General features: G+C 33.1%; 1 protein-coding gene across 1 annotated transcript; it reads right to left on the bottom strand.

Annotated features, from left to right (window-relative positions):
* Nucleotides 1-919: 919 nt before the first annotated feature.
* Nucleotides 920-11,951, bottom strand: LOC149782992 (contactin-associated protein like 5-3-like). The gene is made up of 5 exons (XM_089934555.1): nt 11,595-11,951; nt 10,884-10,981; nt 8,253-8,448; nt 7,065-7,223; nt 920-2,347 (listed from the first exon to the last, which is right to left on the bottom strand). Exons 1-5 carry the CDS (start codon nt 11,691-11,693, stop codon nt 2,249-2,251), a joined length of 651 nt encoding a protein of 216 aa, XP_089790681.1. The 5' UTR covers nt 11,694-11,951; the 3' UTR covers nt 920-2,248.
* Nucleotides 11,952-13,518: the final 1,567 nt, after the last annotated feature.

The following is a 13,518-nucleotide window of genomic DNA, read 5'->3' as shown; positions in this document are numbered from 1 at the left end:
CGATTATGTTCCTTTAGCAAGTTAGAAGAAAGGCAAGGAATGCACGTCATTTTTTTTTTTAAATCTGCCAGAAAAGCAAATATTTCTTTAATTAAAATGATATCAACACGTTATATTAAAATACAAAACACACGTAAACATTATAGACCACGACTTATAAATATATAGCATGTAGGAACCATACATTAGAATGCCTAAGCGGACCTTCATGGTGCCAAACTTAGAACAGCTCTTTAACATACACTACAACCTGTAAAACTATTGACGTTAATTAATCATTGACAATCGAATGATTTCAATATGATCCAAGAATATACATGATGTAAAACCCTCGATGTTGAATCAAGTCGAAGAAATAGATAATACAAATATAAAAGACCTGGAATTGATACATTCGAGAAGAAAAAAACATTCACCGCACACTATAGTAATAGAGAAATGTATACCCATAATATATCAGATGGAGCTTATATTTCGTGTCTCTTGAAACATTTAGTTGTGTGCTAATTATAATTATTATTGTTATTATTATTATTATTATTATTATTATTATTATTATTATTATTAAGCACTGATCATTCACAGGAAACATAATAACTAAATACCGAGAATATTGTGACTTGAGTGGACCACGATTTTTATGATTGGTCTTGGAACAATTGTCGTCGATATCTGTCGAACTAACTCATTAAGAACTGAAATAATAAATAAAACTCTTGCAATTCAAGCTGTGTTCTTTGATTTGGTATAAAACGCAGGTAGTACGATTGTTTGGACATGTATTGCTCTTTTACGAGTAGAATTGTTCTGACTATCGGACAAATAGTATGTCTATCGGAATATATATATATATATATATATATATATATATATATATATATATATATATATATATATATATATATATATATATATATATATATATATAATCCTGACAAAATTATCCATACAGATGTTACAATTATCCATACAAATGTAATAATGATCCGGACAAAGGTTAATGCAATAAGTCCGAATATTCTACCTTTTGTTGCAGTGATAGTTTCCGCTATAACTCAGTGGCTAAGTCCGTGGAATCATGACAAGAAGGGCACCAACCATCTGATCAGCCCAAAAGCGAAAGGTACAGGTTGGCCTCAAGTCTGTTAAGTAAAATGTACAGGATCGGGAAATCGTCCCAGAAGTGGCATATGAGATGTTGTAAGAAGTTAAGTGCAATTTCTTTTTACGACTTGTTTTGATTAACAATTGATTTTTGTTTACTTTGCCAAAATAATATGCATAAAAACTCAGTTATCGACAGAATGAAATGCAGTAGTTGACGTTCAAATAAGCAGCGAATTTAATTTTCTTATATTGCAATTTCTTTATAAAAGTGTCACTTTCAATGCAAATTCACAAAAGCATTCAGATTTCTGCATTTGGAGAGAGGCACTAAAGAAAAAACAATAAAATCCACCTTGCTGGTACGAATACGTGATTTCAGTTCCTATTACCTATATTCGGCAATAAAAGCAAACAAACTTGCAGTTAAACATAAAGAACTCATCAGTCAACTCCATCGGTTCTATTATTTTGTATACATCTCTTTTCAATTATTCTGCAAATTTATTCAAAATCTGCAAATATAACTCATTACTTCTTTTCAGACTTGGAAGAAAGTTTCAACTTAGAACCATTGGAAACAAAGCCCATGCGATCCTGCTTCAAACCACGTCCAACAAATATTCTCAGTTGGAAGCAAACGTTTGCATTTAAACAATCAAATTATGCAAATATACTTTTTATCCATGTCAGACTGGCCAATATTACACCCATCAGTTTGCACTCGTCATGCATTTACGGCGATTGACGATGCATTGTTACTCATCATTCATTTAGGGTGACAGGTTGTGTTCAGTAACTTGCAGAGATTTAGCATCAGAAATAATATAGTCCGATAATTTTAAAATATAAATAACACAAAATTATGCTTTCATTCTCTTGAATCTGTCATCCCTTGTGAGTGTATATGTCACCAACTTTTGTCGTGAGACTCCTCGAAGGTCTGAAGGTCAAACGTGAGGATGCTGCTTCATTTTTGAAGGTCAAACGTGAGGATGCTGCTTCATTTTTGCGCACTGACTGGCCGTTCTTAAAGATTGCCACAAGTCTGTTTCTCCGTCCACAATGGCAACAAAAAATGTGGAGCAATGGAAAACTTATTGTAGGATTGGACCTTTACTAAAATAGCACAATGCGTTTGATGTCAGTGGCAGTCGGATACAGTAACGTAATGAGGTGGGGCATCGATACCTGTGCTGATATTGACATTGCGGATACATCCTGAAAAGTGACCAGATTGAACCTGAAATGACATCAAATGTACATATATATATATATATATATATATATATATATATATATATATATATATATATATATATATATATATATATATATATATATATATATATATATATATATATATATATATATAAAATACATGTGTGTGTGTGTGTGTGTGTGTGGAGAGAGAGAAAGAGAGAGAATTATAAATATACCAGACAGAACGGAAAGTGCTATCCCTGGATTCTATAGAAGAATGCTTGATAAAAGTAGGCAGAATTAATATTTTAATACAAATAATACTATCATAAAGGTTTAAGAATTTTTAATTCGTACTCTACGGAGATTCGAACCCAGGTCCGCGGGTAAACGGCATCTATTGCCTTGATTACACGCACGAGCCCATATTCCCTCACGACTAAGCACACGTGTGTGTGTGTGTGTGTGTGTGTGTGTGTGTGTGTGTGTGTGTGTGTGTGTGTTGGACAATTTGTGATGTAACTTCGCCGATAAATGCTTATGAACCTACATTTAAAAATTGTACATTATATATTTTTATGGAACGATACGGAAACCTTCATAACAAAGTATGCAATGCCTCCGAATTTCTCAAATCTCTGTGCAACTACATCATTATGACACATATTTTCTGCTTCTTCGTCGTCCCATCATCATCATCATCATCATCATCATCATCTTAATTTCAATATCATGAAGAGAAGCATCAAAGTAACAGATATGGAAGTAGTAGTAGCAGCAGTAACAATAGTAGTTGTAGTAGTAGCAGAAATAGTTGTAGTAATAGTAGTATTAGCAGTAATAGTAGTAGTTGCGGTATTAGTAGTAGCAATGTGATCTAAAACCGAGATATTTGTAACATTAGTTAGTGGTGATGAAAATAATAATATAATGAACTGTGATAGTGTGTGTGTGATTAGGATTTTTAACGTAGGTTTAACAATTTTTCAGTCATATTGCTGCGATGTCTGCAGTGTGGCGGTTTATAGTGATATCCAGCAATGGGGCATCGTGCTGCAGACATGTAGCATTATGTCCCACCCAGTCACATTATTCTGACACCAGGCCGACCAGTCCTAACACTAACCTCTTAATGTTGGGCGTCTAGCGAGTCAGCTGTTATTACCATTTTTGTAAGTCTTTGGTATGACTCGGCCGGGGTTTGAACCCACGACTTCCCGTTTCCGAGGCGGACGCTCTAACCACTAGGCCACCTGAGCAATCGAACTGTGATAGTGTTTTTAGAACGTTGATCATTGCTTTGTACGGTGGTCATAATAACAAGGGAGTTCCCCATGAACGGGTTTCAAATGATTCTTTATTACTTGTACGTTTCATATATAAGTCAAAATATTGATTTCGGACGATCGTTGTATGCATAAAATCAATTTGATTACTTTTGAGGTTACTAAAGTCGAAACCGTAGAAAGTCATACACGATTTTTCCAAGTAGTTTGTCCGTACTGCACGTACATCCTCAAAATCTTGCATAAAGAAATAAATCAAGCAGAAGCCATGACGTACACTGACATGTTTGGATTAAAGAAACGCATATAGTTATTCACTTATTTGTTTCTGTTTTTAATCAGTTAAATAAATGATACAATGAGCATAAAAGGACCAAAAATGTATACGCACGGTTGGAGGTGGAAAAAATAAATTAAATAAGTATACAATTATTTAAAGCGATACAGGCCTACTAGGTCTACCTATTTCTCCCTTTATCAACAGATTAAATTTAAGATGAGATACCACTGATGCCAATACTTGATTCACGTCAAACCTGGCCTCGAATCCATTACACTCGCGAAACTAACAGAGGCGGACTGGGAAGTGTGCGTGTGGTGGGGGTGGGACAGCTGGATGCACACACCCCCCACCCACCCCAATAACAACAAAAAAATATTAGCGTGACACAGAATTAACGTTTCCTATAACAACTTAGATGGTTAAAATTTGACCTGGAAACGCTGAGGGTTCTGTCCCACAAATCCCTCGCCCACGTGTTCAGCCCCCCCCCCAACCCCAATAAAAATTAAAACAACTATACTAAGTCGATATTTCTGGATCCACCAAAATAGGTCATGTTACCGGCGTATCAAGTGAGGTTTGTATTACTCTTGTTTGTCTAATATATCTCTGACGCTGATATAAACGATTTATAAAACAGTGTTAGTTTAAATTACTTTACTCTAAGGAAATAGTTCCGCAAGTTTGGAAAGCTCTTACTTAAACGGAACTATTTTCCACAACAAAATAAAGCTTTCTAGAAAGATTGCTCAATAACCACTCTAAATATACCAGAGAAATATATCTAGCGTGTTTGTGTTCGTATGTAGACTATTTTATACAACTTTGAGGCTATTACGGCGGTTATCTTTTTATCTTTGTTTTCATTTTTTATATAAATTTTTGAAAAAACTTCTTAACAAATACCTTTTATCATGATTAAACAAAGACCACGAGATTAATGAATTAAATTTAGGATGCTAACTGGTATGCATTTGCAGATGACCTAATTAGATCTGCATGCCATTACCACAATTTTTATTACATACATACATACATACATACATACATACATACATACATACATACATACATACATACATACATACATATATATATACATACATACATATATACATATATACATACATACATACATACATACATACATACATACATACATACATGCATGCATGCATGCATGCATGCATGCATACATACATACATACATAAATACATAAATACATACATACATACATACATACATACATACATATATATATACATAGATACATACATACATATATACATACATACATACATACATACATACATACATACATACATACATACATACATACAGGTTTGCACTTTTTGGGACTTTTAAGCTCATGGGACAAATTTTTTGTCAGCATGACTATGCAAAAACATGCCGAGTTAAATAAATAAAATTTGATAGGCATATGAGTTTTAACATGTAAATGTCTTGAAAAGATTTCTGGCCAATTACTGCAATTGTTACATTTTTTATATAATATTATGTTGTTTTTATTTATTTTTTTATTTTTTTGTTTTGTTTTTTTTTAAAACATGTTTTAATAAAGAGATGTTAGCACGATTAAGCAACGAGCTTTAAAGTAGACAATCGATATTTTAGCATGTACATATGTATAAGTGTATGCATACACAGATCATGTAATTATACGTTCATCCATTATAACAGTTCTTATTTATATTTTTTTAAATCTTTTTTGATGTAGTACTTTGTTCTGCGTGGCACACGTGTTTCAGAAACTACATTGTAGCTTAACATATATTTAATTGTCAGTGCAATATTCCTTCATTGTCATATTATACAAACATTCAGACATAATCTTAAAATTTTTAATTGCTAACTTATTACTGAGCATTTGTATAGCACATTTTTCATAATAGACCCGCTGATCCTGCAAGTGAATCACTATTCGTACCTGAGGATAACACCTGAACCGGCCTTTATTCATCATCTCAAAATGGGTACATATTAAACTCAAAATTTTATTCCACCTTAGTTTGTAGTAAGTCAAATCCAAGCTCTATTGATGTTTTTATATATTGTAAATATTCAGTATAATTAAAGACACCGGTGTAATATCATGAAACTATCGGATTTTTAAAATGAAAAGAGTTGGAAATGTGGTTATGTAACTATTAAATGTGTTTTAGGAAGTCACGGCCTGGTGGTGGGGAAATTTATGTGAGGTTATCTTTATCGGTACCATCCTAAATGTTTCACCCACAATCAAAAGACGGAAGAAAAAAAAAACGCATGTTTACATGCGTAAGAATAAGCTAGGTAGGCTTTACAAGTACTCCAATTATTTTACCCTAGTCCTGGAATGAATAACCCTATTCACGTCTTTATTACAATTATTTTGTCGGCTCCTCCGTGGATTCTTTTCACCATATGCACGCACCAGGAAAAGAAACAGAACTAATGTATTCTTTTAAAAGCCTGTACTTTCAAAATCTTTAAAGAAAACTTCAGGACTGAGAATTTTACTTCAGAAGTTGAGATTAAACTCTCATAAGCTAATTGTAATAAAGGTATACATTATTCGACTCGGTGGATTTTGCTTCCAAAAATTGAGACCAAATCTGAATCTTTTTACTTTACAATTTGATAACATCCGGAGATGACATTATTAGAACAGGGAAGACGGATCCAATGACTATTCTTTGGTCTTAGGTCATAGTCACTAAGCTATGGGGACCTTACATAAGCCCAAATAAAGAGCATCAGTTTAGTGTTGCAAGGACGAAACGTTTGAGAACCAATATATACATATATAATTTAAATGCTGCTTTTGTATAAATATTTGGTAAATAATGACGCTCTTATAATCGAAAGAGCAAGTTTCCATGGCTGATAATTAGCACATATAGTCAGCGTAAAAGATGTAGAAATGTGGACGCGATTTACACATTAGATGTACTGGTGGATGTTTTGTTGTTCTTTATGCTGTTTTGGGTGTTGTTGTCAGTATCGGACTTGGTCACAAATTTGGACCTGCCCTGAGATCAAGCGATCAACCGTCATGGCAGCCCTCTTCTTTTAATCTCAAACATATATACCTCTGCAAAGATATTACCTCAAATCCCGCGACCCATCTGCCCTAAGGCGGATAGTGATGGCGGTAGTGATATAGCCAATGTAACAGTAGTAATACCTTAAGTTCATCGATGCTTGACGAACCACCATCATGATCAGGGTTGATGCCACCAAATCCCACCGACGTAAAACCGCCACATGTGACATAGTACTGACGGAAGTGTATCTTGTTGTCAAGTTTTATAAAGGCCTTATTTTGCTTTCGTGCGAATACCAACTAAAATGTAAATAAAAAAAAGTATTACGCAAATAGTATTTAGTTTAAATATAATGACAGAAAACACATAGGAACACAATGTGAACAAAAAACGAGTACCTCTCTCTCTCTCTCTCTCTCTCTCTCTGGTTGTTGAGGACATACGTATGCTAGTAAATGGTATTTGAAGAATTTTGCATGGCTCATTACTTACCGACTAACGATCTTTTCTGCTTTACTTTGACAAAATAAGTGAACATGCTAGAATGTTCTGATTGTAATCAGATTGATTGAATTAGACTCGAGCATTATTGAAATATTTGTTTAAATGAACATTTAAAATAAAAGAGAAAAGTCACTTTACAGACCATTTTCAAATTGCCGTGCTACCGGAAATTCCTTCCCAGATAATAATGCATTACTTTAAATCACTAGATATATTAAAGTCAGTAATTCTAAATTATTTAAATCCAATTTCAAGAAATGTTCGAATCATATGTAAATATTATAATATTTGTATAATCAATAAATCTCTATATAATGCATATTCTGTCTTTTTCTCCTAATCCTCTTCTTTTGCAGACTAAACAGCCTAAAGGCTCTTTAATCAAATAGACGTCTGTGACTCGATAACAACTATAACTCCTTCGATAATTCTGTAACTTTTATTCAAAATCACCATTATAACAAACGTACAAGCAACAAAAACAAAAGAAAGAAAAACAATGAACAAATGAAGGGAAAATGTCAGGATGGAGACGGGAAGAGAAAGAATAAGTAAACAAATAAACAGTTCAACACTTTCAACACTGAATGCAATTCCTACTAGCTTATTACATAATCAGTTATATTGAAGCCATCTAAACAAACCATCAACTATTTTCAAGTTTCAATTCCATTAGAAATAGTCATTTAAACCTTTTTAATTTCAATGCTTTTTGTGTTCGAGTGCACTTAATATATATATATATATATATATATATATATATATATATATATATATATATATATATATATATATATATATATATATATATATATATAACTTACTGTGTGCCATTCCCCATCATTGACAAGGACACCGGGTACCATAAGATCGGCAAACGACGTTTTGCATCGTATCTTGTACTGAAGATAACCATTTCTCAGTACGACTGAAACGACATCGTAAAGGTCGTTACGTCTCGTGGTGTAAAATAAAAGTCCATTATCCGAAGTGGTTCTGAACTCAAAAGTCAACGTTTGACTGAAATATAATTAAGCGTTAATTAGAAACGAATAAAGTCTACAATCATTTGAAATATACATGCAGTCAAATATGATTTTACATTGACACTTAACATCAATAAGCCACGAAATAGACAGAAAGCAGAAAGACGGACAACATATTCATTGAATGAATGTCAGATAGTGGATACATGGATACCATGATAGAGGTTTGCAGACTGACCTTGACTTTGTCCACAGTTTATTTAATATTTAGAGACATTATACTATACAATACTAATCCCAGATATACTCGTGTATCAAAGCGGTTAATCGATTCACATATCGATTTAGATATGGCAGTGGATATTGTATGTGTCACTGTACTGTACGATACTAATCCCAGCTATATTCTAGTATCAAAGCGATAAATTGATTAACATATCTATGCATATACGGCAGTGGATATTGTATGTGTCACTGTACTGTACGATACTAATCCCAGCTATATTCTAGCATCAACGCGATTAATCGATTCACAGATCCATATAGATACGCCAGTGCATATTGTATGTGTAAGGGTGACAGTCACATTGAAAATTTACAATTTCACGCAGAAATAAAACAGGCAATAAAAAGACTAATTTATATAAAGAGAGGAACCTTTTCCAAGACTTAGTGATTTATCCAACGCTCTTTCTTCCATCAGGGTTGTTGAAAGCACATATTACTTTGATTTCTCGAGAAATAAAAAAATGTAATAACAATTCTAGATTAAATACGAGAACATTCTCAATGAACAAAATAACTATTAAAGACATGAATAAGCATTCGTGTTTATTACATTGCAATAATTTTGTTGTCAACATTAAATAAAAATTTAGTTTAAACAGTTTTTTATTAGTTACTTTTCTTCCCTCTTTCGGTGTCAGATGTTATCATCCAAAGAAGTAACATAGATATAACTTAAATTTTGCCAAAGAAAAATCCCTTTAAAAAAAACACCAACGTACATGAAAAACGTTTACTAAACGCGCCCAGTATTCAGGGAAAAATATATTTTCTCACCTTTCAAATGCACTATTCATAAACCAATGATACGACGTTTCTCTCAGATGTTTGTTTGTTTCCGTAAGAAAAACAATAAACTATCAGTGACAAATGTCACGTAGGTGTTTGAATTCAATTGGTACAATACTGCGAAAATCTGTGTAACAAGACATTACTTGGTTGACTTAATTGATTTTCGAATAATATATCATTGATTGGTGGGTAGAAATTATTTTCTGTTGTTTTTTTTAATCTATTCAGAAGATGGTGCTGGTAATAATACTGTGCAATAAAACTTGAATTTCTCCAACACAAAAATATTGTCAAACATAATTAAAAGCTAGATAAGAGCAATCATGACAATTAAATGTTACAGAGAAAGATGAAATCATGAAAAATATTTTTTGTAAAAATTACAAAAAAGACAATTAATTAAAATGCAAATAAAGATTTTAAAAGAGGTGTTGACACAAAACCGTTTCGAATATTTGTCATATATATGTATATCTTTGACTATAATTATTGATTTTAAATACGTAGACAAAATGTTACGTTTAGAATTATTTGAATCTTTCATTAGCAGTTCTATTGGACTTAAAAAGAGACACACACACCCAAAAAATAAAAATAAACTCTCTAAATATAGAAAGGTGTAATGAACGAAGTGTATTTTATCTCTAAATCAGTTATAGAATATGTCAGCACTACGTTTCACGGCTTACACTGACCAATTCCTGACCCACGTGAAGGAGCTGAGTATTGTTTACTGCATGAATATCATGTAACTTTTCTCATTGTTCTCCTTACAAATTGTCTGTCCATTCGCCGCGGAAAGAGGTGCCTTGTTTAATTAATTACAAATACACATATAAAGAGGTGTGTGTGTGTGTGTGTGTGTGTGTGTGTGTGTGTGTGTGTGTGCGTGGGTGTGTGTGTCCTTCCAATACCGTTATGCTGCTAGGCATGCAAATTGGAATTTGGTGAAAAGATCACTGCAAATTCTAAAGTATATAATTTCCTATTCCCCCCGCCGCCCCCCTCTCCCCGCCCATCACACACTCGTAATTATGAATAAATTAAAATAGACAGCAAAACAATTGGATAAATTCTCATAAAACTAAACTCTTAGATGACAAATTGAGACTCATAACCAGAACAACTTTTCGGTTGAATTACAGCCTTTAATATTTTGAAAATTAAAACTAACAACAATATGTAATTACCAATAAATAATACTTTTTAGCTGTTGTTTCTTGACCTAACAAATTAAAATATTTAAATATTAAACATGAAGAGACCGAGTGGAAAATACTGTGTAATACACATGTCACATTGAATAGAGTAAAAACGTTTGGATAATATACGTGAATTGCATACTATTTCAGAAATTTTGTCTAGAATTTCTGAAAACGAAATAAAACTCACCCATCAAGTAATTCCGCCGTTAAAGAATCAAACGAAAGACGACTAGTTTCTATGGGTTCGATTTTCACTGCTGTTGACGATAGCGCATCTATGGAAGACTGCAATTTTAAATAGAAAACAAAATACTGTGCTAGGGAACGAAAGTAAAGATGAAAGAGTGAAAAAGAAAGAAAATAAATGAATTTTATGTAATAATGATTATATCGCATCAGATTAAGAAAAAAAGTAATGGAAGGCATAGCAGTTCGACATTAAAGAAAACCAAAAAACAACGTAATGCAAGATGACTGTTTGATAGTTGTAACATGTTCATTTCGAAATAAAAAGTATGTAAAAAGGTCGCGATAAAAACGAACAAATTAATGATTCTGGTCTCATGGAAATTTCGATGTGAATAGAATGAATATATTTTGGAATCAGTTAAACTTGAAAATGCATACAAAAATGTAACATTTCAAAATAAACAGTTGATATTAGTACGTTAGACTCTTTAAGGAAAAAATACAAGTTATTATACTCTCATATTATTTCGCGCAGATTCAGAATCAGCAAATCCTGGCTAAAGGAATGTTATCGACAATAAATGAAATTGTACGACATAACAGTAAACCCGCTCTGTTTGTGTTGCGTGCGTGCAATAGGAATGTCTGTGTCTGATAGTGTGTATATGTCCGTGTGTGTTTGAGAGAGAGAGAGAGAGAGAGGACTTACCCGACAATGCCTTCCATGAATAATGTCAGGCTTTGATAGTAAACAACTAAGAAAAACAGTTATTTCATATACTAAAAACTGAAAACTGCAAGTTTTCATTCTTAAGACTGGAACTTAATCACGCAAAGAAATTTTAACGAAAAAGTTATAAATTCTGCTTGAAAGTTCGCAATGTACTGTTCTGGTTATGGAAATCAAGCTTATCCCCACGTTAAAATCAGGAAATCTGTTCTGGACTAGTTTTCTCTGGTGTTTATATATGAAAGAATGACCAGGCTGTGAAGAACTAAAAACTCATTTGGCTTCATTCACGTATCAATGAACTAACGTACTGACACAGATCCGGATTTCATCACGTTTGAGCATGTGAAACCGCGCATGCGAAGTAAATAAATATATTCCATATATGGAACATTGTTGACTAATTTCATTTTATGAATGAAACAGAAGCCTCGTTAGTCATCCACCAATTGCGGTCATGTCATCGTTGCAGTGCGTAGTGGGGTCACTGCTGACGAAAGAAATTCACAGGTGAAACAGCTAATGAAAACGTATACTGAGTGATAAAGATTAAGTGCGTCATTACCTTGTATCAACACTTCAATCACGCATCTGAAAACAAAATTACAGGTCAATTCGTACAAATACCGGTTTTAAAATTAGAGACATATTTTGCGCAGGAAAATATTCATGTTGTCCTCAAAGTGTTCCCAACCACAAAATTATTTTTTTGCTGAGCTTTTTAGATTCAAAATCAAGTTATTTTGTAGACGACAAATACGCAACACTGAAAATATTAGAGCAATATAAAATTTTCCTGAATTTACAAACGGCGTTTTCCTAAACTATATGATAGAAATTTAGTGAAGTTCGACCATTTGCCCATAAGTAATGAATAATTAGATAAAAATTTGGTACTCGCCGTTTGCAAAGCTTAGGTTCAATTGCTACAAAATAACTGTATGTTATATCTGAGTGCTGAACAATAAAGGAACTTTTACTGTACACTATACAATAAAAAAGACGCACCTAGCTGCATTTTACCTTTGATTTATAACATAGAAAATCGAGCTTATCTGTTCATGTAAATATAAATTTTTCTCGTGTCGTGACTACAACATTCCAATCTTGAGCATTAATTATCTAGAATTCGTATGTCACTCTAGAACAATACGCTGACAAACGGTTGAATTTTTAAGCGGCTACTACCGGTACTACTACTACAACTACTACTACTACTACTACTAAGGTTCCTCCACCTGCTACCATTACTGCCACTTCTACTGCTACTATTGGAAGGAAGCGGGGTTCAAAACATTAAATGTAAAACTAACTGAGTGTACAGTATTTTAATAATAATAGGAGGGGTTACATGTGTAACGACAAGATGACGCTTGTTTTGAAGAGGAAGAGGTCCTTGTTTAATGATCCCATGAAACCCGTTTGGGGGATTCCCTTCAACGGATACTTTCCGCTGCCACGAACTCGCTAATACTGGCAAAGTTCTCGCAAATACCAGTCGTAAATTTTAAATGCTTTCTACGAACACTTCCATTAGATGTGACAATCAAACCCCAGACACACCCAAATCGTATACATTTAAAATATATTTGTATACATAAAAATGTTTGCTTTTACTTCCCGGATTTTGAACTACTAATCCATACCTATCAAGGCATGCTCGAATTCCTTTAAATAAGTTTACAAAATTAACTGCGACATCTTGACCGAATTCTTTTACGTACGTTTGCGTCCTATTTTGTGTATACACAACTGCTCTTTCTTAATCACATGGGAGAACAAGGTGAAGCTCTAAGATGATGATTATGATTGCAATGGCGACAATTAAACGTAATAATAATAATAATAATAATAATAATAATAATAATAATGATAATAATTTACAATATAAATGATTGGTTGG

This window comes from Sinohyriopsis cumingii, chromosome 15 (genome assembly GCF_028554795.1).
Source record: "Sinohyriopsis cumingii isolate HCF-2022 chromosome 15, ASM2855479v2, whole genome shotgun sequence".
NCBI classification, from domain to species: Eukaryota; Metazoa; Mollusca; class Bivalvia; order Unionida; family Unionidae; genus Sinohyriopsis; species Sinohyriopsis cumingii.
Note: the sequence above shows the minus strand (reverse complement) of the source record. Positions and strands in the feature narration are given on the sequence as shown.

Coding starts and splice junctions, on each gene's coding strand:
- LOC149782992 (XM_089934555.1), bottom strand. CDS start 11,693: ATGAAAACTTGCAGTTTTCAGTTTTTAGTATATGAAATAACTGTTTTT. Junction 10,982..11,594: donor TTCATGGAAGGCATTGTCGG/GTAAGTCCTCTC, acceptor TTAAAATTGCAG/TCTTCCATAGATGCGCTATC. Junction 7,224..8,252: donor ATGATGGGGAATGGCACACA/GTAAGTTATATA, acceptor TTTACATTTTAG/TTGGTATTCGCACGAAAGCA.